This window comes from Stegodyphus dumicola, chromosome 2 (assembly GCF_044657685.1).
Source record: "Stegodyphus dumicola isolate Sdum_Otavi_A_Nest chromosome 2, ASM4465768v1".
In the NCBI taxonomy this organism is placed as follows: domain Eukaryota; kingdom Metazoa; phylum Arthropoda; class Arachnida; order Araneae; family Eresidae; genus Stegodyphus; species Stegodyphus dumicola.
The window spans coordinates 11270605-11296024 of record NC_140769.1 but is presented as its reverse complement, the minus strand read 5'-3'; the positions used below and the strand labels follow the sequence as shown (position 1 = coordinate 11296024).

The 25420-nt window shown below is 33.7% G+C and overlaps 1 protein-coding gene across 1 annotated transcript in view; it reads left to right on the top strand.

Annotated features, from left to right (window-relative positions):
* LOC118202351 (uncharacterized) overlaps window positions 1-23313 on the top strand; it is a 40594-nt gene extending 17281 nt beyond the window's left edge. The window contains exons 3-5 of the mRNA XM_035374510.2: window positions 2505-2622; window positions 6652-6861; window positions 23179-23313. Of these exons, the coding sequence (XP_035230401.1) occupies window positions 2505-2622; window positions 6652-6861; window positions 23179-23229 (379 nt within the window). The 3' untranslated portion in view covers window positions 23230-23313. The remainder of the gene's footprint in view (window positions 1-2504; window positions 2623-6651; window positions 6862-23178) is intronic.
* The last annotated feature ends 2107 nt before the right edge of the window (window positions 23314-25420 follow it).

The following is a 25420-nucleotide window of genomic DNA, read 5'->3' as shown; positions in this document are numbered from 1 at the left end:
AGCCATGCGGCTTTCTCGCCAGTTAGCAAAAAACCCATTTACCTCTGTTAAAATAGACTTGCACTTGTAATCCTATTTTTTCGGTAAAACTTCGTTTTTCGAGTATTCTATTACATTATGCAAACGATACTACAATTTTACATAAAATTCACTATAACTATTTACATATGCATAAAATTCGAATAGAATGTTAAAAGAATCTCTTCACCTTATTGCATTGCCATCGGCAAACAATGTGCAAACAATCGGTAAAACTTGAACTCGACAGCTTATCAGAAATAGGTTAACATCGATGATCAAATTACACTGCCAGTGAAACACCACGACTGAACTAAGTAAAAGTTTATAAAAAAAAGGCAAAAGCCCACAAATATATGCCAAGATAATAGCGAGGGCTGTCTTAAATGTGATACTTGTTTCTATATAATCTATACTATTAATATTTAAATATGATATGAATAGTAAAATACTGTCAACATCAAATGTGGTGTGGTGGTGTATTTAATTATGGCAAAGCACACTAGGGCTATCTGCCTAAGGGGAGGGATGCCTTTCGTGGAGGACTTTCTAAGGGAAACTGGCTAGTATACACGTTACACATGGGGAAAACCACGAAAACGCCCATGCAGCCAGCCCGTTCGCGGGATTCGAACCTCGGACCGAACTACCAGTGTTCAGCGACTTTACCGCTCAGCCGCTGGTAGGCCAACATCAAATGATGTGTATTTGCTTAATATTACTTTAAAATAATTTTATAGCATGACTTTTGTTTAACAAATAATATAAAATATGCAGAATAGTGCGATATAGCCTTCTCTCTCTTTTTGATGTATAAAACTTAAGGATTTTCACATTTCAGATTAATCTGTCAAACACAATTGAAAAAAAAAAAAAAAAAAAAACGGTGAAGAAGTGAAGCTCATTCATAGTATTGTTCTGCTTTAAATCTTAAATATTTTAGATTGCTTGTATATGTTCTGTCTTGCTGTGTATTTCTAGGACTTTTTTTAAAAAATTATTTATTTAATGCATTTTTGTGTTCAATTTTAGTGCATTTTTGTTTAATTGAATTTGTGGCGTTTATTGGGTTTATACATATTTATTTTATGTATTATGTTGTAGATTGCATAACTCTTTACCGATTAACGTTTAAATTGAAAGGACAGTTGAAGTAGAATCATTGATATGTGTGGGCTTCAGATCTGTGGACTACCAAGCCTTGGAGAAAACTGGTGATTTCTTGCCAATTTGGCGACATTCTGAAATTTGCTGGGAAAAGTGTTTTCGAAGTCCTAGAGGCGATTTACATGGAAGTTTAGAAAAGTGCTTACCCTTCCTCTTAAGAAATCATATAAATGTGAGGTAATCAGGCACGATCAGTCAATTCTAGCCACACCTTTTAAAGAACATTGCATTTTAAGAATTTTAAAGCTAGGTCTACCTTTTAATGGTTCCACATAAATTACTCAATTAAATGCCAAAGCAACAATCTAGAGAATATCTCAACATCCTAGTCCATCGGTCAGTTTGAGATCAGAGTTATACGCTTAAACTGAGCTTTAAATAATAAAGTAAATAGAAATAAACTTAAAAGCGTTGCTTGGTCAACATCGTCATAGCCTACTTGATTTGATTCATCTCTTTGTATGGAATCATGGACATTTTCAAAATATGTTAGTCATGTTATCCTTTTCGAAACACCATGCATACCAGAAAATGTCGTTCATATATCGATATATATATGTCTTTAAATGTCGTTTATATGTCGATGTATATGTTGCTAAAGGTCGTTTGTATATCGCTATATATGTCGTTTTCTGGCAATATGTTTTGTACTAAAGTGTTTATTTGTTGTTTGTTCATTTGTTTGAATTATAGATCCTTTGATTCCGAGGATAACGGCTTTGGAATTTGTTCAATAAATACATAAACAATACAGCAGCTCAATTAAAATAAAAAGTAAAAACAGCTGAATTAGAAGGCGAGATATAGGCCATTTCGTTTCTCGTTTGGCAGCCATTTCTTGTCAACTTGGCGATTTCCTGGGAAATTTACATAAACACAGCTTTAAAGCTCTACCACTCATTCTTCCAGAAGTTTCCAGAGTCCATGTTGCAGGATATTAATACGAGTAGGAGAACTCAGTTGTTAAGCAGTTGCGAATCAATTTGTGAGACTTAGCGGTTAGGTTAAGGTTTATCCTGAGTGATTTGAGGAACTTTACGATACATTTCGTGTGCTAAGGAGGAACTGCTATATATCCACACTTTCTCTGAGTTATTTCCAACTATTATTGGGCTGTGTGTGCTATTTATTGTGCATATTTTCCTAATAAATTGTTCATTTCTTCTGCTTACCTGGATTTATTATTTAATAAAACATCAGCGATCCTGTATCTCGCAACAAATGTCATTCCCACTCATTGTTTCATACGGTAGGAGGGAAAAAATTTAATGCAATTTTCACTTAAGTGTTAATTAATATTATTTATTTCTGTTCATTAGGTCTCATGAAAGTAGGAGAAAGTCAGATGCCATGAAAATGGGAGAAAGAATTCGTGAATTGTCTGAAAAATTTGAAGATACTGAACTTGGACGGGAAATCAAAAGAATTGCCAATGAGGTTTACTTCTTATATTCAGTATTCGTAAGATATAGTATTTTATAAAATTTTAAGAACTGAGCGAGGAGTATATTTAGAACGAAGGAAAACATCGTATAAATAATTCAGCTCCGAAAGTCAGTCGGTTGCATGTTTTTACTTTGTTATTTTAAAATAGATACTTCAAGATGGTAGCTGTTGAACCACCCGTTGTTTACAACTGTAGCGTATGTCGTCATCACTGCGCAGAGGAGATCAGGAGATTTTAGCAAATCAGAGAACTCCATTATCTTCCGCAACAGTCGTTACCATAGTTACAAAGCAAGCCAGAATGACCTTGAAGTGCATGTTCTAAAAAACTTTAACGGAGCCTAAATTTTAAATTATGCCACTTTTTTCTCGAGGACAGCCGAAATCGCTTATTTGAAATTCTAAAAATAAGGGCATAAATACAAATAAATAAATAAATAATTTATCTGAAAGCTTTTTAGATTTTAAAATACTTCCAAAGGGGCATTTTTTCAACGGTTATGTTAGAGACGTTAAGACCTTGTAGAGACATTAGGTATTTTTTGGAAGCAGGAAAGATGAAAAATTAGCAATGCCCTCGCCGGCAATCGAACCGCGGACCTTTCAATTACGCGCTGAGCGTGCAGACCACTACACCACGAAGGCTCGTTCAGAAGGCGGGAGAAATACCTTATAACCTTTATTTATCAAATATCATGTTCTTAGCACCTAAACCATAAAATTCAATTCAACAGCAATATCACAAAATAATTTAAAAAGAGCATATGTTTAGGGCTTCCGATACACAGTCTCGTGCGCTGGAGATAAAAATGTTATTTTTTTACCGTGCATTGTTGTTACTCGCTTTGAAATCGTTGAGTTTGTTAATCAAAAATTCGCTAAAGTTTTACAAAGTATGACGTATTCAGAATTTGACTAGGAACCGTTGTTTTTTCACTGTGCGAAAAACATACATACGTTCATGCAGGTTCTTCATTATTTCATTTCTTAAAATATAATGCAGGGCTCCAATATTTGATGACAACAATTTGAAAAGTGAAACGCCGTTTATAGTGAACCAATGCAAAATGCCAAAACGAAATTAATAGGCCTTCTGGGTAAATTGCCCCTTTGGGCCAATAATTAACGCCTTAAAATATACAATTATTGCGCCTAAACGAGTATACTCGAAAATAATTCGCGAGTTTTTCTAGCGCATGATAGAATATTTTCGACTAGAACAGCGTCTCGTGCTTCGCTACGGCTAGAGAAACAATTATTTTCCCTGGCAACCTCAAGTTGCTTAAAATTCGCGATGGGCTTTAGTCAATAGATGGCGCCAGCCACGAATCTTGTTTAATTTATGGGTAGATGCCATTATTGCTTTACACAAACTTAATCAAAAACTCATAAATGCTTTACAAAATATGAAACAGATTATAAAACAAATTCTAAATTCCAAATTTGGGCTCCCTGATGCCCAAATTTGGCTAATTATGAGCGAGATATGTTATCGGCCGAAAGGCAAATATTCGAAATGATATTTTGGACTAAGTGACTATGCGACCATTAAAATTATATACCATCAGCTGACATATGTAATACTGTGCTGTTTAACTGCTTGTCGTTATAACAGATGCCATACTTTTTATGCGAGTTTTGTATCATCTGTATTGTTGTGACTCACTTGTCTCACAGTAACGTGAGAACAAGCCCACGAGATTTATCGTGGCAAGAACAGCAAGTTTCGCTTGTCGTTGGTAAGAGCCTTGAGCACCATACAGGTGATAATCATAGACCTGACCATTACAGCTCTATGGTGATAATACGACTTCGCTCAGTTCCGCCCCTAGTTTTGATGGATACCACCCCAGGGGAAAGGGTCCACCTCTCGAAAGGACTTTCGGCTCGCCGCATATTTAGATTGCCCCCATGTCGCAAAGACACTATACATTTACAAACATCCATGCTTTCTGCGGGATTCGAACCTGGTATTTTCATACATTTCTAAACCATCCATGTCAGGTGACGAAGCCTTGCTATAGGGTGATGTCCCAAATGGAGCGTTTCCCAGAATAGCCTTAATAATTTAATTTCAATTTTGAAAATTGTTACTTAATTTAATTCGGAACATCTTAACTTTGGAAAAGCTGAAATTAAACCAAGTTATTTTATAGCTTCAAAATTACGACCAAATATTATTTATGGTTAGGATTTTAGAGAGACGATAGCATAATTATATCCCAACAAGATAAATCACGATAAAAATGGGTTAAGCCGTCCAAAGCACAGACTTTACGTTCTTTTATTCATAGAGGGAGGTGTAAAAACCCACACGTTTTTGCAAATGAAATGAGGAAATATTTCTCTATTTGACTGAATTGGGAATAAAATTAGCGAATCCTCTCCTCTAAAGCCGAAATTGGAACAAAATTGTTAAGGCTGTTTTGGAAACTCGAGTTTGAGTCTCGGGCCTTCGGTATCTTAGAAAATTTCCCGAATTCCTGACAACAATGATCCGTCCTTGGTGGCAATGATTGTTATTAAGTTGTATCCAGTGCCATTACTGTCGCTGAACACTGATAGTTCGGTGCGAGGTTCGAATCCTGCGAACGGGCTGTCTGCATGGAAGCTTTCGTGGTTTTCCCCATGAGTAACGCCTATACTAGCAGTTCTCTCAGAAAGTCCTCCCCAAAGGCATTCCTCCCTTTAGGCACATAGTCCTCGAGTGCTTTGCCATAAAAACCAAACCATGCCAGTACCATTTTAAGTTTTTAAGTTTTTTTTTTTCCATTTTTTTTATAACATGAAAATCATGTAGTAATTAATTTAACTAAGAAATTTATGTAAAACACGTTTCATAGTTTCTGTCAGTATGTGTCTTATTTTTATCGAATATCTGATATAAGTGTTCGATTTTAAAGTTTGGTTCCTATATAATGTGTGTGTGTGATTATGGCAAAGCCTCGAGGGCTATCTGCCTAAGAGGAGGGATGCCTTCGTGGAGGACTTTCTAAGGGAAACTGGCTCGTATACACGTTACACATGGGGAAAACCACGAAAACGCCCATGCAGCCAGCCCGTTCGTGGGATTCGAACCTCGGACCGAACTACCAGTGTTCAGCGACTTTACCGCTCGGCCGCTGGTGGGCCTTTGGTTCCTATATAATCCTTTCTTGGTACTATTCTGTTTTGAGGGCCGTAAAAAAATTGCTGCGAAAATGTATGCGCAAAAGCGCCAAATCTAGCGTACGCGTTGATTTCAGATTGCGTAAGTTTATATAGTTCTATATTTCTTAAGACGCCATTGAAATACTAGTTTAATTTTTAAATCCTTTTTTGATATCCTAAGGATTTAACAATTTGGGAATTGCCCATCACGAAAAGTCGGCAATAGAATTTTGGGTAAAGTGCAGAATCACTCGCTGCTTGGTGCATTTTTAAGAATTGCACATACTCGGTATCCATGTGCACATCAATCTATTTTCACTTTAAAAAAAAAAAAAAAAAAAAAAAATCCTAGAATTTCCAAAAAAAAAAAAAAAAAAAGCACTGCGCACACCCTTGACTTTATCTATGTACGCATCGACCTATTTTCGCCTTAAAAAGTGAAAGAAATTTGACAAAAATCCAATTGTTTTTACCCTTGTAAAAAGCGGCAAACAAATAAGTGAGCGATTCGGCACTTTACCGAGAATATTTTCAAAGAAAAGGCGTCATTCATTATAGAAAATTACGTTTGAACAACCAACGAGATAAAATTATTCTTTAGCGATAGGTCGGTAGCGAAATGGCGATGCAGACATCCATTAGGTTTAGCAATTTTTATATAAATTATAATAATAAAAAAGTATTATATGAAATTAACCTTCCATCTAAATTAAAACATCAATCTTAGATAGTTATTTACTATTATACTTCCTTTCTTTCCGCAATTATTTTTGGCAGCAATGGCATCAACGGTAATTTAGTGATTTTTTACGGCCCTCGAAACCGAATAGTACCCATTTCTTTAATAATTAACATACGTATATTTTTCAGGTGGAACCAGAGAAAATAACTGAAAGGGAGTTTTTGGATATTCTTTATGATGTTGTGGGAAGAGGTGGTGACTTTTGGCTTAAGATTTTAAAATTTTTCACCTTCATCAAGAACTTACTTATGCGAGCCAGTGCAAAAGTATGTGAATTCATAAAGAAGCAAGTAGGAGATTGGTTAAAGACCATTTCAGATACGAAGTCCGAAAATTGGGTATGTTATGATTCTTCATTTCCTATCTGTATTTCTTATGTACCACATAATGTAGAAATGATGTAGTGAAATGTAGATTTCTTTGCAGCTTATCGCTTGTTGAATAATTAAGAATTTGAGTAGTTTTAGCAAAATGAGGAACAATTTTAGAAGGAATCTACGAAATCTTACATCTTTGTACAAAGTAAAGGAAGTATTGTAATCACCAAAAATTCCGGGTATCATATTTGAACGAAAATATCCATTTTGTCCGTTATTTAACGATGTTTTTGAGTGACATCTGTACCTAAGGACAGAATAAAGAACTATTTTTCCCCAAATGAATTATAAAACTGATTTAAAATGGATTAGAAGAGATTTTCTCGTGAAGTCTGTATGTGCGTGTGTACTTATGTATGTATCTCTCATAACTCTAAAACGAGTCGATCAATGTCGATAATTACTTGGTTTATTAATTTTCATATTAAAAGTTTGCATTTCTATTTTTCATGATTTTACTTCAGTAAATAAATTTATATATATATTACAAAACAATTCATTTGAAAACCAAATATAAACATGCCTAGTATTTTCGCTCATTAAGCTGCAGAAAAAATTATCATTAAAGATATAAAGTAAGAAATTTAGAACTAATATTTCACAAAGACCAAAAATTCAAATTCATAATTAATAAATTTCAAGTAAATGCAACAAAGAATTTAAAAATGGTAAAACCAAAACAATTTAAGCAAGCAAAATCCCATTTCAGAAAATTAATAAAATTTAAAGAAAAATTAACAAAAACAGAAGAGGAATTCGATCAACTTCAATGCTACTTCATCGGGGGGGGGGCAGGAACATTGAAATCAATTAATTCTCTCTTCTACAAAAATCAATCCTTGCTTTTCTGTATCCAGAATTAGCTGATGAACTATTTCAATGTATTTTAATTATAATAGTTCACCCGAAAAAAAACAAAATAATTTCTAATTAGAATAATTAGAAAAAACCTTAGAAAAAGAGAATTATGTTTTATAAAAAGAGAATTCTTTTTTATTAAAATTGAAACCGAAAATGAAAAAACAGAATACTTCAGTGAAGAAGTTTAAATCAAAATGCTTACATTTAAATAAATAATCCAATGAATAAGGATGTGAATGAATTTATAAAACACTGCTGAAAAAAACCTAATTAGAATACACAAGAAATAATTAAGAACTTCGAGCACTCTCATTAGACACCATTCTTAAGTATGAGATGTGAAACAGAAGTGATGCTCAGGTTTGCCATTTTGGCTTTATTGTCGAAACTAAAAAACCTTGGCGAGAAAGTAGTCGCTCAAAAGGTTAAAAACTTGTACGAAAGAAATTTTGAAAACCAAAGAAAAACTTTTAAAGAAAATTTATTTCGTCAAAGAAAAAAATTGCATGTTAATTGAATTTACTAAAATTAAGTAAATTCTGACTCTTGTAAAACAAAAATGGGAAAAAAGAATATTTTTTAGCGTAAAACTTTAATTAAATTTTAAAATCAATTAATCCTTAAAGAAGACTGAAAACGTTGCACAAAAAGTGATTAAATAGTTTTAATAATTGTTTGGTAGAGATGAGTAAAAAAATCTATACAGTTGAATTTTAGTTTTTAAATTCTGTAATTTAAAAGTACAGAAAAAAGTTGAAAAAGAAAGTAAAGAAACTATATTAGAAAAGTAAAACGTCTTCACGTCATGAGCTTCTCATGACGACTTTGAATATATGTAAGGCCGGGGTTAGTATGGAATAGTAATTAAAAGAAAAAAAACTATATACCCTTTAAAGCATCCTCCTTTATCCTTCTCTTTTGGAGCTTTCAGATAAAAATTTCAGACTTTTAAAAAGTATTATAGGGTGTAGACTTCTCCATATTTGTTTAATATACTGTTAACAAATTTTAAAGGAATTTCATTTTCTTTTAAAATTTGGTGAGAATTAGAATTTCTTCTTTTTGTGTTTCATTTTCAGTGTAAACTTTTTTAATTCTACTAATTTGGTTAAAAATAATATTTGCAATAACTTTTTTAGATATGTTAGAATTCCAGTTAATAAGTTTATTAGTAGAAAAATTTAAATCTTTTCGTTTATCAAAAAGTTTAATTTCCTTTATGAATACTTAGATCGAGATAAACTACTTCTGTTTGGTTTTTACCCGCTTTGTTACTCGGCTCAGTGAGCTCAGTTTTTTTTAATTATTATTTTTATATGTAGTTATATGTTGGTTAATTGTATATTTTTTGCTTTAAAAATGATTGAATTATGTTGTTATCTTCAGGTTAAGGTTTTCGTGCCTTTAGGTAATCTGTCTGCAATAGTTGCACAATAATCAACAATTTAAAAGTTGTTTAAGTGCGGCTAAGGCTAATATTTTTTACCATAGCATATTTGCTTACATTTGCAACTTAGCAGAATAGTGAAAGTCTTTCTGCACCTTCAGTGTCTTTTTGCCAAATGGGATCAAAAGTAAACTTTCAGTTTTGCGCCACGAAAAATTTGCCTTCTTGCCTGCTGGCCGAATTACTTGTTTTTGCGTAGAAACTGTAATTTTAATTGTAAATTTTTTAAAAATTGTTTTAACTGCATTTGGTGTTTTATGTTTTTCTATATCTTTAAATTTTTAATGAAAATAATTTGAGTTTTATGTATTTTTGCTTGCTGCGTAATAAGAACTGAATTAATTGAATGAGAAATGTATGTCTAATGAAATCTGAGGAAATAAGCTTAAAAGAAGTGCAGGGAAAAGTACGTATAATTTAATATTCCGTACAAGGAAGCCATATGTCATCATGATTGTATCACCTGATGTGTACATATATTTTTTACCATAGCAGTCATATTTGTTTACATTTGAAACTTAACAGAGTGAATTAAGTCAGTTTCTGCACCTTCATTGCCTTTTTGTCGAATGAAACCAAAAGGATTGGATGGATTGGATTGGAGTATTTAATTATGGCAAAGCACACGAGGGCTATCTGCCTAAAGGGAGGGATGCCTTCGTGGATTTAGGTCTGTTTCCGCGATTCCTGTTTGCGCGAAATCGGGGAGTACAGTCCCCCTCCCATAGTTCCTCAGGAGATGTCAGGATGAGTCATTAAGAAGAGTTGGGCAGTTTCTTTGTGGATACAAGTGTCTAGCCCCTCAGATGCTAGTTTCCTCCTGATTCCTCCCTGATCTTTTGCGCAGATTCACGCGCAGCGTGTTTACTCCAAGGAGCTCGGCGTGGTCAAAGCCGATTTTTTTAAAACGCCACGCGTTTAGCACGTTACGAACTTGGTGCGCATTACTGAATGTAAATTAATTTCTTTTATTAGTTTTTCTGAAATAGTTTTCTTTTTAATTGGTATAGATATTTATTTGTTCAGATGTTTTATTATAAATCTATACATAAAGGAAGAATTCCTGATTTATTCATTTATTCATCTACAGATCATCGCCCAAAGCTATTCGAGATACAGATGTCAAAACTTAGGAGCATATTCCTTTTGTACCGAAGATGTCATTTAAGAAGCGATTTTTTAAGATCCGGCGGGCAAAACGTGTTTTTATGTTTTTTCATATAAGGAAGAAACAGATGTACATAAGATTCTTGCTTTAAAATGTATGGAATATGAATACCTAAAAAAGAATTGCAAACGTTTTCAAAATTCGGCCCCGAAGGGAGGGGGGAAACGTGTTCTTCATATATTCCTTCATACCTCAGATATCCATAAGACAAACTTATGAATTATTGCTGTAAAATGTAAGGAATACGAATAAATGCTGACATCAACATGTGTGGGGAGGGGAACCGATTGGCATAAAATACAAGTTTACATAATGTACAAGTAAGCCCTATTAAAGGTACACACCAGGTATGTAAAGCTAGTTAGTATAAAAAAAAAACTTTGATTAATTGATAAAATTGATAATTTTAGTTATAAAGCATTTTCTGCCTTCTTTCCGCATGCCTTCGTGATTAATTGGAAGCACACTCGGGCGTGTATTCGAGAGGTCCAGGGTTCGAGACTCGTGGAGGGTACTGTATATTTTTCACGTTTGCTGCATTGATTAAACCCAATAACGTCACACTGTAATCAAATTTATTAAATTTTCTAATTGTAGCATGCATTTTAAGGGATTATCAGAGATTTCGAAAGCATGAATTTTAAGGGATTATCAGAATATCGCAATATTCGACGAATACTGAATTCTCCACTTTTTAAATATCCATCGCCAAAGTAAACTAAAGTCGTTTGATATTTGCCTTAAAGAAGCTGATTTTTACTTAAAGAGCTGATCTTCAGTTACAACTGTTGAACCAGTGTTTCCGAAGTTTTTAATATTGCCACCATACGAATAAATTAAATTGCGAATCGCATTTACATTTGGAATTGAAAGTGACTCACAAAGTACAGTTTCTCTTAAAAAAAGAAGCTAAATGAATAGGAGATTTAGGAAAAGAGCATTTTAAAATGAAATAATATCAAATAAGTTGATAATAATTAGCAGTTCCATTATATACGAATACAGATGTGTATATATAAAAATAAATGATTTAAAATATACTCTTTAACTATTTATATTTACTGTCAATAATTACTAACAAGTATATACACATAATTAATTATTTTAAATTAGTATGATAAATATATACAATCACTGCTGAATCGTGCGCTATGCTTCTGGAATTTCTGAATTAAATCTTTGAAACTAACAAATTTACCTTTGACAATTAATAAATTTATCAATGGTTTCTATTAATGTATTTGGATATTCCGATGAATACAAGTAAAGCAAGTCCATTCAATCGAGATTCAGATGCTATATTTCTGAATTATGACTTTGACAATTTACAGCTAGGAAAAAAAAAAGCTTCTTTTGGCTAGGACAAAGCTGTCTCAGAAGCTGCCTTGATATTCGAGGTATATTTTATTCTCATCTTTCTCTCTTTTCGCAACGAATAAATATTCTGAGATTTTATTATAATTCACCTTTATGCAGAATTTCGGAAAAATACTGTTTTTACTTTAGGAAAATATCTTTTAGTTCATTGCCAAAATCATCGCAGAGTTTGAACATCTCTTCCCTTTTAAATACAGTACTTCATTTATGCAAAGATATACAAAGACTCAGACTTCGTAAATATCTTTCGATTATTTCTTTAAGAAAAAATTTTTTTTACTCTAAAAATTTTTTGCTTTCCTACATTTCGGAAGAGGCCAACGCCCAGTCGGGCCCCCATTATGGAACCCCTTGGGAAGAGGGGTAATGAAGATTGATGATTTCGCGCAAACAGGAACGTTTTTGACAACCGCGCAAACAGGAAGACACCCCTTCGTGGAGGACTTTCTAAGGGAAACTGGCTCGTATACACGTTACACATGGGGAAAACCACGAAAACGCCCATGCAGCCAGCCCGTTCGCGGGATTCGAACCTCTGACCGAACTACCAGTGTTTAGCGTCTTTACTGCTCGGCCGCTGGTGGGCACGAAACCAAAAGGAAACTTAGTTTTGTGCACAGAAAAATTTGTCTTCTTGACTGCAGGCCGAATTGCTTATTTTTGAGCAGAAACTCTAATTTTAGTTGTAAAAATTGTTTTTTGAATTGTTATAACTGTATTTGGTGTTTCATGTTTTTCTGTATCTTTCAATTGTATTTTTATCTTGCCGTGAAGTGAATTAAATGAATGATAAATCTATCTCTTATGCAATTCGAGGGAATAAATTTAAATGAAATGCAGTAAGAAATGCGTATAATTTAATATTTCGTACAAAGAAATTATGTGGTGTACACATCAAATATTTTTTCAATGGGAACTTGATTATGGATGATCTATTGCCAGCGCATATTCGGCTATTGACCCTTTATTATCATTGAACCTCCTTAAAATTTCTTCCAGGGGATCATTTTGGGGACTCCTGCTTGAGTGCCTTAACTTTCATCTTTAAGTGAATCAAAATTGAAACGTATTTTATCAAGATACCTTTACAAGGAATAGGTTAGTGGCCCTTTTTACGACAACAGACAGCTATAGGCATTTCGTCGGAGATTTTTCTTGTGGTATACAGACAATATCATTCTGCTGAATATTGTTTGGGGTTGTCCTAGAACAAAAAGAATTCCTATTTTCCCTAAATATGCAAGTGCTTTCAAAATTACGTGTCTTCCTTTTCAGAATCCTAGTTTGAACAAGTTTTTTTAGTCGTAGCAAATCTCATTTGTCTAACGCAATCAAAATAAGTCCACGAATTTCATCATGGCGAGGAGTAGAAGATTGCTTCTGTCATTGGCACCTTGCAAGCCTTGAGCACCAATGTATGTTATAGAATGACTTTGCCCAACTCCACCCCAGTTTCAAAGGAGAGCATCCCGAAGGATGACACTCCTCTTCCCCTAATGCCAAAGTACTCGGAGGATTTTCGGCTCGCCATTATGTTTTGAGTGCCGCCATCCGCACAGACAAAACATCTATGCCTCCTACGGGATTCGAACCCGAGCCGTTCTTTATCGTCAGCGTCACTAACAGCTAACTCGTATGGGTGGCGAATAGGCTTTAATGTTATTTTGGGTCTTTATTCCCTCTCATCCCTTTCGGCTCTCCTTTATGTTTGGAGTGCCCCCATCTGCACAAACATACAGTTACAAACATCTATGCCTTTTACGGCATTCGAACGCGAGCCCTTCGTTATCGTCAGCGTCACTAACGGCTAACTCGTATGGGTGGCGAACAGCCTCTAAAGGCCAGTTTACATCTGTCAGAGCCGCTCGTAGCGAGTCGCTCGTCCGTGCGTTTCGAACCGAGTGAACGGACTTGTACTCTGATAGATTGTTTACACCAATCAGAGTGGACTGACAACTCGCCTCCGTTTGTTTACGAAATGGATACCGACGTGGCAGCTGCAGGAAAGAATATGCATTGAACATACATAGATGTTCTTTGGCTGCAGTGCTTGAAGTCTGGGAAGCAGTTTCAAACGAATTAATTTCTGCTCTTGCGAGAGGAAAAAGAAAAGGAGAAGAAAAGGAAATGGGTACGTGACTGGGTAGCTTGCCGCGATGAATTAGGAGTATCAAATGAACTATTAAATGAATTTCGGACGAGAATGTCCAAAGTTACAAAAACGTTATTGCATATCAGATAGAAGAATTTAAACGAAACTCAGTTTGAGAGAAGTTATTTAGTCAACTGTGGTTACTGAAATTCAAATTCACGAAGTTTTTCTACTATATACAACTGTTTATTTACATCTAATTAATCATTTACAAAATAATGTAAAAGTAATAATGTGTTTTATTATTTATTAATAGAGAGAATATATTTATTCATCCAGAATCCACAGAATCAATAGCTCTCTGTGCATGTAATTAATTATGCAGAGTTCTGACTGGAACTGTGTTATTTCTAGAGAAGAATGCAAAATTAACACATAAAATATTTATTCAAAGCAACGGCAGAAGCAAAATGTATAATATCTACCTAATTATTCAGAAAATCTTAAATAAATAAGTAGCAAAAAAACTTAGGAGCATTACATATATTACCACAGGTAAAAGAATATGTATATTATGACATAGTTCCAACAGGAAGATATTTATCTCAAATTCTTACTTTTGGATCCTACTTAAATTGTGTTTCTGGACAACACACAAAGTGATATCAACAAAATTAATAATGGTTAAATATAGTGATTATATTTTACTTTTAAAATGCTAAAACGGATAGTTTAAGAAGATTAGAATTCATCTAGCATAATTTGTATAAGCCTTAATACACCTTCAGTACACATCCAAGCTGAATTTTAACGAATTATAGCCCAGAATGCTTTTATACAAAGCAAGAAATTTAAATATCCACAATAAAACAGATCTATTTATTTTTTTTTCATAATTTCATTTTTATTTTTATAGTTTATAATATCATATATTTATTGCATCATCATGTAGGATGCTTGTAGAAAAACGAATATAAGCTCACATAATTATAGAAGTATGCAACATCTTAATGAAGCAGTGAAGTGTTCCCTAAAACACTTCATAAGATGCGTATGCATTAAAAAGTGCCATGGTTTGGCTATCGCTTTACATCTCGGCATTATAGAACTCACTATCACGACGTCCCTGCGAACGCTGCTCGGACTAAATGCCCGGATAGATTTTCAACAGGTTCAAAGTAGAAACGGAAGCGCTGACTCATCTCCCCTACGTTTCTACTCCGTCGAAGTGAGCGTTTACACTGTCAAAGTAATCGTAACGAGCCGCTCTGACAGGTGTAAACTCAAGGTCCGTACAGTGAAAAGGTTCGCGCATAAGAGGAAAAACGGGTTGAATGGTCAACCACATCGTGACGTCACAGGGAGACCTCTGTTGCTTTCTCTCATACTACGAGGGTAGAAACTACGTTAGGCGCTTGAAACGAATTTGCGCTTATTTGACTGTTATTTATTTGCTAGGTGTTTACATTAAAATGTTAAAGAAGGATATTAACTAAATTATAATTTAACATGTATAAATATCTAATAAACATTTTTTATCGACATACATACGACTTTTGAAATATATATTTAAAACTAAACGTATCGAATAAATACGCAAATCAATGAATGAACACTAACCTGAAAAATAAATTTGCATTGTACATACTCTTATTTCTTTGACATATTTTATACTTGAGCGTATAATTTTTAAGACAGTATATAAAGATATCTTATAAAAATAAACTTTGAATAATTTAAACCGAGGGCAAATTAAGTTCAGAACCCAAATTATGTGCTGTAAATTGCATAAGTTTAGTGGCTATATTTATTAAATTCTAAACATAATCTAAGCTAATTCAAATATCATACTGAATAAGGAACTGGCACATGACTTCGCAAATGCTATTGTAAAAAAAACAAAATAGATTTTTGTAGTTGCAGATTTTTTTGTCACAATTCGCTTTTTCAGAATCAAAAATATTTTTATTTATTTATTTTACATTATGAAGATGTATTATATATATACATATAATATTTTACACTAAGATATATGCATTTATATATATATATACAAATATTATGAGATGAATGTTTAAAAAAAAATATATATATATATCAGATAATACGTAATACAAAATATATTTTTCTTTCCAAAAGTAACCAGGTATTTGCATCTAAAATTTAGTCTAGTTACGTAATTTGGATCAGTTCTGTTTAATAAAAAATATTTCTTTCAACAGATATGCTGGATACACCATTTTTTCCGCAGCTAAGCTTTGCTTGAAGAAAAATTTTAAGTATTCCTTACAATGGTTAGGCTAAAAAAATAGCGCACCTAAGATAACAAAACAAAAGATAGCTGGATTTATATTCAGTTAAAGAAATAATTTTTTGATATTACGAAATTATTTTCTTCAATTTATTTTTTCTTTTCCGTGTTATGTCACAGTTTTCGTCGACTGAATTTAGTCTTCTTTTTTGTGCTTTCGAATATTTTTTATTAACTAATTTTTGATTTGAAGTCCTTAATCGTATGAAAGTTCGAATTCTAGCAAAGCACTTAAGTAAGTTTTCATCTGTGTCGGAAAACTGCTGTTTAAGGGTTTTGACAAAGTCCTTTATAATATTTTCTCCCTTTCTTAAAGTGGAACCGTTGAAAATTAAAAATTGTTCTTCCATTTTATGGACCTGCGTTTTCCACTCTTCAGAGGGTTGAATTAGTCCTCCATGAGACAGATGTTGTATCCACGACGAAATACAATTTGGATCTTCTTTCAGTTTATACGCAGTAAAATGGGCAGAACATATCCTAGAAGAGTTTGCATTCCATTTATCTTCTCGACGGCAAAGATTTTTCCACTTCCTTCTTAATGTAGGATCACTTGGAAATTTATGATAAACTATGCGCTCAGATAAATTTTTAGTTTTTTCTAAACTGTTGTTGCAAAGAGCAACGGCACATCGCATTCCAGGCATCTAGTAAAATTGAACAAAAGAAAGAATTTCAGAATCGTTTTTCTGCACTGTAAGCATTCCATAATATAATATAAAAATATTCAGTAAATATTTTAACCTTTTGATATAGAAAACTATGTTATATTACATTAATATGTATATATGTAACTTTTTAAACATTTTTTAAAACCATTTTTTAAATACTTTTTTATAAACTTTTTAAAATTCTTTTTTGCATTTAAAGAATTATTTGAAATTTATTAATTACGAATTTCACCTTTTGGTCTTTGTGAAAAGTAAATTTCTTACTTTATGTCTTTACTGATAATTTTTAACAACTAATGCGCGGAAATACTAGACATGTTTATATTTTGTTTTTTAAAAAAAGAAAAAAATTGGAATTTCACATATATACACATTTTTGTAATCTTTATTCTGTAATTTAAGCTGTTTTGGCACAAATAGGTATACAAAATTCGTCTATAAACAAGCTCTGAACTTAAGCTTGTTATTTTACAATTAGTACTGAAGACAAAATATTTGATAGTATAAAACAGAAGTGAATATTACGTAACATTAAAATAAAACAAAAGTATGAAATTTTACTAACCTTGAAGAAAATGTTCTCACTGACAGACGACTTCACAGGAGTTCAGCATTCGAAAGCAATGACTTGGCGTTTCCCTTAGACTCGTATATCACGTAGGCCTCATCTGGTCGCCCTGTGACGTCATACGTTGAGACTTGACGCATGCGCTCTATGCCTCAGTTTCCGAATGCGCGAACCTTTTCACTGTACGGACCTTGGTGTAAACTGACCTTTTAATGCTATTTTTAACCTTTGTCTCCTCTCATCCCTCCGGGTGTCGACTGGGAGCAATCCCGGTGTTCTGACTAGGCCAATATTTAGACAGATCCGACTTCTGGGGAAAACATTAACAGTCTTACAATGTCCAAAACCGTAGTTTATTCGGTAGTAGGTTCAGGCTCGGCAGAGACCATATGGTATCGCTCCTTGGTTGTGGAGACGCTACATGGTTTGATATCAAAGGTTGTCCTTGAGGGTTTAGCTCCTCTTGGTCAACAATGGAGGGCGGTCGATGTCTGATTTTGTTCTCTTTGTGGTGGAGGCGTGTGACGTCCACCTTTGACTTGTGTGTTTATAACCCAGATTATGTGAAATATGTCAGTCCCCCTGAATTGACCGGAGGGTTATGCCTCCTTAGATAGCCTCTAGGGGTTAGGGCGTTTAACTGTGTAAGGCTGTCACTGAGCAAAGGCAGGTCTGAGTCCCCCTTTCTCCTATGCTGTATCCCATCTCATACGACCTAAAAGTCCTTTTCAGATTCTGGCTGTTTCGATAAGAGAAAAGATATCCTAAAGAGGTTATCACACCTATCGATGGTCTGGGCTAGACGGGACTTTTCTGAAAAACGAGATGCTAGTAACACTGGTTTTTGAAACTTCGCCGAAAATGTTTCGGCTAGAGCTCTGTCACGTGTAGAGAACAACCAATCAGATGAAAGTTCTGCTTCTGAAGGATCACGTGATCCCAATCTGAGTGATAATCGATTACTGTTTGGCGTTCCAAGTCTTTGTATTAAGTAAAAATGATAACCTAGCTACGCAGGTTTCCTGGAAATGTGAGGGTTCTGAGAATTGTCCCTTTCAAAGTCAAGTCCCTCGCAGCGCAAACATAATGTGATTGAGACTTAATAGAGAGAAAATAAAACAGGAAGAGAAACACCCCAACGTAAAACCTGAAATTAAGCAAAACAGCGAAACTTATTTTAGCGTAGATTTTAAGTTACTAGCTATTTCGAGAGCGATGAGACACAAGTGTCTGTTCTTCAGGAGCAAAAAAAAAAAAAAAAAATCTGCAAAGAAAGAAGTGGTGAGCGTATTTATATATCATATTTTTGCCCCCCATACATTTTTACATAAATACGGTCATCGCTTCTCTTTCTTTGCGGATTTTTATACTGCTGAACAAGAGAGACTTGTCTCTGATCGAAATCGATAGAAATTTATTTAAAATCTAGGTCGAAATAAGGTTACTGTTTTTGCCTAATTTAAATCGCAGTAAAGAGAACAAAGTGAAGCGTTTCAGGTACAAGCAGAAGTGGAAAAATTAACTGTCCTGTGGCGCCATTTAGTGGCGTAAAGTGAGAGGAAGTTTATTGAAACAGAAGAAAAGTCATGACTGAGAAACAAAGGGGAGTTCGGAATAAACCATTATTCCTTAAACTCTCTCCTTAAAGGCAGGTCTTAATTTCTAAAATTAAAAAACAAAAAGCGCCGGATTTCTACGGAAAACTGTGAGGAACGAAAAAAAAATAAGTAAATAAAATAGACAGAAATTAAAGTAATTAAATTTAAATTAAGAGAAATGTAAAGAGATAAAGAGAAATCTAATAAATTATTAAATTAATTTTAAATAGTTAAATAGAAAAAAAAAATATCGAACCTTGTCTTATTTGGGGCATCGTCTGGAATTACAATTCCACTTGGATGCTAAGAAGCACCTCATCATATCTCCGTCTGAGTTTAAGCCTGATTATACGTATAATGTACTATTCCAATGGATGACAAGTAAAACACGTTCTGCAGCTCACCAAGTTAAAAAAAAATAATAATAAAACGATTAAGGCTCCACTAGGTAGAATAATGGGAATTCTAGAAACAGTATAAGAATATGGAAAAAAATTTAATGGAAAAGTGCATCTTTGAAAAAAAACCTTTTTATTTAGCATACTATAATTATGTGTGAATTTAAGAGCATAATGTGATTATGTGTGACTTTCATATGCATTGTATCTATAAAAGTAAGAGTTCAAGACTTTCTGATCGCGATGCCCTGTCGATATAATTCTAGCCGTCGAGCAGAAATTTTGTCTGAGATACGATTCGGTAACAACGAGAAAATAAACGTAAGACTTCTCTGTGAAACTGTGGTTACATCATTCAGAAACACTACAGGAGCTCTGCAGTAGGAAGTCACTACCGTGGAATGTGTACAACCAGGGTATCACTTTTAGTACTTTGAGAAACACAAAATTTAGCCTCTCTTATAAATTCATTGCACATCCTGGAGAATAAGTCTTTGGTCTTTGACATATGGTTGGTGGGCTTTTCTTTCCTTAAAAGTCTGAACCTCTGTGCGAGGCTTAAGTGCGAGGGAAAAGAAGGCCTGCATTCAGAATGCAGGCCTGTCTTTCCTGTGTTTCTCAAGCCTTGAAAGTAGAATTAATTTTTAAGGCTTGTTTTCTACTAAAATTGTGGCTCACTTACATAAAAAATCTGATGTGTACTCCACAAGACTTCCTTGTACGGAATATTAAATTATACGCATTTTTTCTTGCATTTCATTTAAACTTATTGGATTGAATTAAATTTATTTTGTCATTAGTGCATAAACCACAATAGAATAAATGCACTCTTTGAAATTCACTATATTTGTTTACCATAGCGACACTCTGGCTCTAGGGTCGCTTAACAGCGTTAAATTTCATTCATCTTTATTTCCTTGTACGAAGTAAAAAGGAAGTATTGTAATCGCGAAAAGTTTCAGGCAGCATATTTCAACGAAAATATCCATTTAGACCGCTTTCGAATGCAATTTAACGATGTTTTTGGGTGATATCTGTACATAAGGACAGAATAAAAGAATTTTTTCCTCCAAAAAATTATAAAACTGCTTTAAAATGAATTCTGAAGAGAATTTTTCGTGGCGTCTGTACGAACGTATGTACGTACGTACGTATCTCGCATAACTCAAAAACGAGTAGCCTCAGAACGTTGAAATTTTGTATATAGGACTACTATAACATGTAGATGTGCACCTCGTATTTTGGTTGCAATCGGCCGCGCCAACCTCTTTCACACTTTTCATAGCAACTAAATATGCTTATGTTGGATTTTTCTCGGAGCCACAGTTTTGCTAATTTTTCGCGAGCTTACTAAAATTTATCTTCTAATTTCCTTAATTTTCCGGCACAATGCGAAAAATTTCGACCTAAATTGGTCTTTTCGTTTCTTCTTACAACCTTACTTATAATAATATATTTATATATATATTCCCTCTGTTACCCGGCTCAGTGATCTCAGTTTCTTTACTCTTATATGTTTGTAAATTGTATACTTTTTGCTTTAAAAATGATTGAATTATGTTGTTCTTATCTTCCGGTTAAGGTTTTTATGCCTATAGTAAATCTGTATGCAATATTTTTAGAATTATCAACAATTTTAAAGTTGTTTAAGTGCCGCTAAGCCTAATAACTTTTTTGATGACGGCCATTGCTTGTTTACATTTGAAAAAACAGAGTAGTGGATTTGTTGCCAATCTAGAGAAACGTAGCTTCGCAACAACAAAGATAACGCCTTCATTTATTATTGCGAATTAAATCATGCTTAATCCTTTCTGGAATTTTTTCGACGAAATAAGTGTTTAAGATTTACTTCGTAATTTTTAATACAGATATTTTGAGTTTTTATGCATTTTTGCCTTGACGCGAAGTGAGACCTGAATTAATTGAATGAGAAATATTCAATCGTCTGTGAAAAACTGTTTCTTTTTTGTTTTGTTGGCTTAATTTATTTTGTACATCCTTCTAGATTTATTATAGTATTTGAATAGAACATATGGCAATGATTAGATAATTCTTTAAATGATATAAATTTTGTGCATTCTGAGTTATAATACTCGTATGAACGAAATATTAGTGAACCTAGCGCCAGAGTGTCGCTATGGTAAACAAATAGGGTGAGTTTTAAAGAACGCATTTATTCTATTGTGGTTTATGCGCTGTCGGCGAAGTAGATTTAATTCAATCCAAGAAATTTAAACGAAATGCAGGAAAAACTGCGTATAATTTAATACTCCGTACAAGGAACTTATGTGGTGTACACATCGGAATTTTTTTAACTCAGAATGCACAAAATTTATATCATCTTAAGAATTATATAATTGTTGCCACATATCCTATTCAAATACTATAATAAATCTAAAATGATATATAAAACAATTAAGCAAACAACAACAAAACAAAATAAAAGAAAAAATTTTCGCAGACGAATCAGTATTTCTTATTCAATTAATTAAATTTTTACTTCGCGATAAAAACTCAAAATATCTGTAGTGAAAATTACGAAGTAAATCTTAAACACTTATTTCCTCGAATAAATTCCAGAATGGATAAAGCATGATTTAATTCACAATAATAAAAGAAGACGTTATCTTTGTTTTTGCGAAGCTTACTTTCTCTAGATTGGCAACAAATCTACTATTCTGCTGTTTCAAAAGTAAAGAAACATTGTCGCCATTGCAACAGGCTTAGTGGCGCTGAAAGCATTTTTAAATTGTTAATAATTCTAAAAATATCGCATGCGGATTTACTAAAGGCATAAAAACCTTAACCAGAAGATAAGAACAACATAATTCAATCATTTTGAAAGCAAAAAGTACCCAATTTACAAATATATAAGAATAAAGAAACTGAGATTACTGAGTCGAGTAACAGAGTGGATACTCGACTCAGTAAGTACCCAATTTACAAATATATAAGAATAAAGAAACTGAGATTACTGAGTCGAGTAACAGAGTGGATATATATACATATATTTATATACATTTGCCGATTGCAACCAAAATACGAGGTGCACATCTACATACTAATCCTATATACAAAATTTCAAAGTTCTGAGGCTACTCGTTTTTGAGTTATGCGATATACGTACATACGCACAGATGCCACGAAAATTTCTCTTCAGAATTCATTTTAAATCAGTTTTATAATTTTTTTTGGGGGAAAAGGGTCCTTTATTCTGTTCTTACGTATAGATGTCATGATGCAAAAATATCGTTAAATTGCATTCGATAGCGGTCAAGATGGATATTTTCGTTGAAATGTGATGCCTGAAGTATTTCGCGATTACTATACTTCCTTCTTAGTTCGTACAAGGAAGAAAAAAGTTCCGGAGCCCTTTTATTTAGGACTCCCATGCGCTCCGGCTGAAATTATCTTAATTTATCTCGAATTAGCTGAATTTATCTCGAAAACTGAGAAGTACCGGAGCTGGGCTCCGATGGGTTCCAGCGTAATTTAAGCTCCTAAAGCAGTTGTTGCTTTGTAAGAAAAGTATGCAGAGTTACCTTTTTCGTTTTGAGGACGGGGGTCCATTTTTTCACTTTGTAAGAAAAGTATGCACAGTTACCTGTTTCTTTTCTTTTCTTTTTGAGGAAGGGGGGCATTTTTTTTACTTTGTAAGAAAAGTATGCACATTTACATGTTTCTCTTCTTTTCTTTTTTATTTTTGGTCCATTTTTTTATTCATAACTTTTTCACAAATTTAATTAAGGTTACTAAAATTACTGAAACTATTCTCTTTTTATTTTAGGACGAAATACTTCATGATATAGCTTCTGCAGTTTCCAGGTGGATTTCTTAATTCCTGGCTTCAGCAACTATGACTTAATTTTTCATGCTAACTTATACTCAATACTAAATGATGCATTTACGAAAATAAAATGTGTTTACACAACTAGACTGTCATTATTTCACGTATCAGTTTAAAGCAATTTAAAGATTTCCATTTATTTATTTCACTTATTTTAAATACGAATTGTATTGTTGCGTTTGTACGGGTTCGTGGATTTGGAGTGATTGACGAGAACACTTGATGAAGAATGAAGACACAATGTATTAGCCAGTATTACTCAGGATAGCTCCAAAAACACGTTTACAGTCGTCGAAAAACTACGACGCTGGAACAATCAATAACACAGCCATCTGGCTATAACGGTAAAGACAGCTTCACGGCAAAGCACTAGAGTACAGCTTCCGGCTCGGTTCGGTCGTTCTCAGAACTCATCATACTCTCGATGCTACAACTCACGATGCACTCGACGATACACGGACGAGACACCTCCACCCTAGATTGCTACCCCACGTACAGGCAAGGTTTATATAGCTTTTGGTCTGCCTTCGAGAACATTCTAGGCCAAACCGGTAAGAATTCGTTCTAGAATTTTCTCTATCCGTCTAGAGTATATGGCTAATTTTGTCGCCAAATATGGCAACCCTGCCTTCCATTTCCATGTTCTGGCAACCCTAAACACGCTTTGCGGGGAAGCTATCTTACCGCAGCTGGACATTTCGTAACAGTACTAAATAATAATCTCAACTGTTTTGTGTTTCTTAAATGAAGAAAGCATTATGATTTTTGTAAATGTTAAATTTTTGTCATTTAAGATATCTGTTGCATTATACATTTTTATTTTATTTATTAGATTTAAATTTTATTTCTGATTTCATTCTAAATTTGCCGATTCGTTATATAAACACACATGTATAATGTTATGTGTTTATTACGTTTGAATATCAAAGCAGACGTTGGTGAATATATCCATATTATTATTAAAACCACCAACAAGCTATGATTTCAAATGCTATGAATATTACGTACTAAAGTTAATTCACGTTATCCTTGCTAAGTTTTTGATTCAAAAATAAAATTAATGCGTTACGATGATATTCATAATCTTCAATTCGCTTAACTATTCGAGTAAGCGAATGTGCGTAACTCGCTAAGGTTATTTAGTAAGTTATAAGCATTGGCCCCAGCCCAACTAGTAAGCGAATGCTGCCATATGGCTATGGGGGGACAAACCCATCCAACAACAAACGAACGTTAAATAACGAGACGTAACATAATAAATGGTTAAATAACAACATAATAAACTTAGTGAAAATCTGGTGGTAGGTTGCAAAGCTAATATAAACACCAGATCATACAATCATACAAAATAAACATAAGAAACTCAAAAGAAAGAAACCGGTTATAAAAGAAGTAAAATCACAACACGTAAAACAAATATATACAACCCAAATACTCTTGGTGAAATAAATATATACAGAGTCGGATTAACCATTAGACAAGAGTAGGCAAGTGCCTAGGGGCCTAGCGCGAAATCAAAAGAAATTATTAAAAATGTTTCATAGAGTGAAAATTTTTATCCTCAATGATAATAGGTATTATTGCTTTTTTTTTTTTTTTTTCTTCGACGCATGCTTACAGAAGAAAACCATCTAGCATCGAGTAGTAGAACTAATAATATGGATGCTTTACGTAGCGTATTGTATGATAAGCAAACGTTTTGAAATGCTTGATATGCAATTACGATTTATGAGTTTTGTGACCGTGAATGAATTTAATTAAAAAAGTTTTACTGCGGTCTGTGCTTCAAAACTTATTAATTTGGATTAAAGAGTGCTTGATATTTTTATAAAGTATAAGCATTAATTCGGAATGCAGCCGATAAAGGGTTGGCTGAGTGAGTACTAAACTTCACATTGGTTGGGGGAATCCGCGATTCGTTGGACGCATTCGCATTACGTAGCGTAGTTGTATGATACACAAAAGTTTCGAAACACTTGTTGCGATTTATGAGCGACCGCGAATTTAGTTTAAAAAGTTCCATCGTGCTCTGTGTGTTTCACTTCACTCACTCACTGTGCTCTTCAAAACTTACGAACTGGGATAAGAGTGCTAGATTTTTTTTATAAAGACTGATAGTGCCTTGGTAAAATCGGCGAGACGACGAGCTAGTGTAATTGTGAAACTGAAGTTACCACTGTTA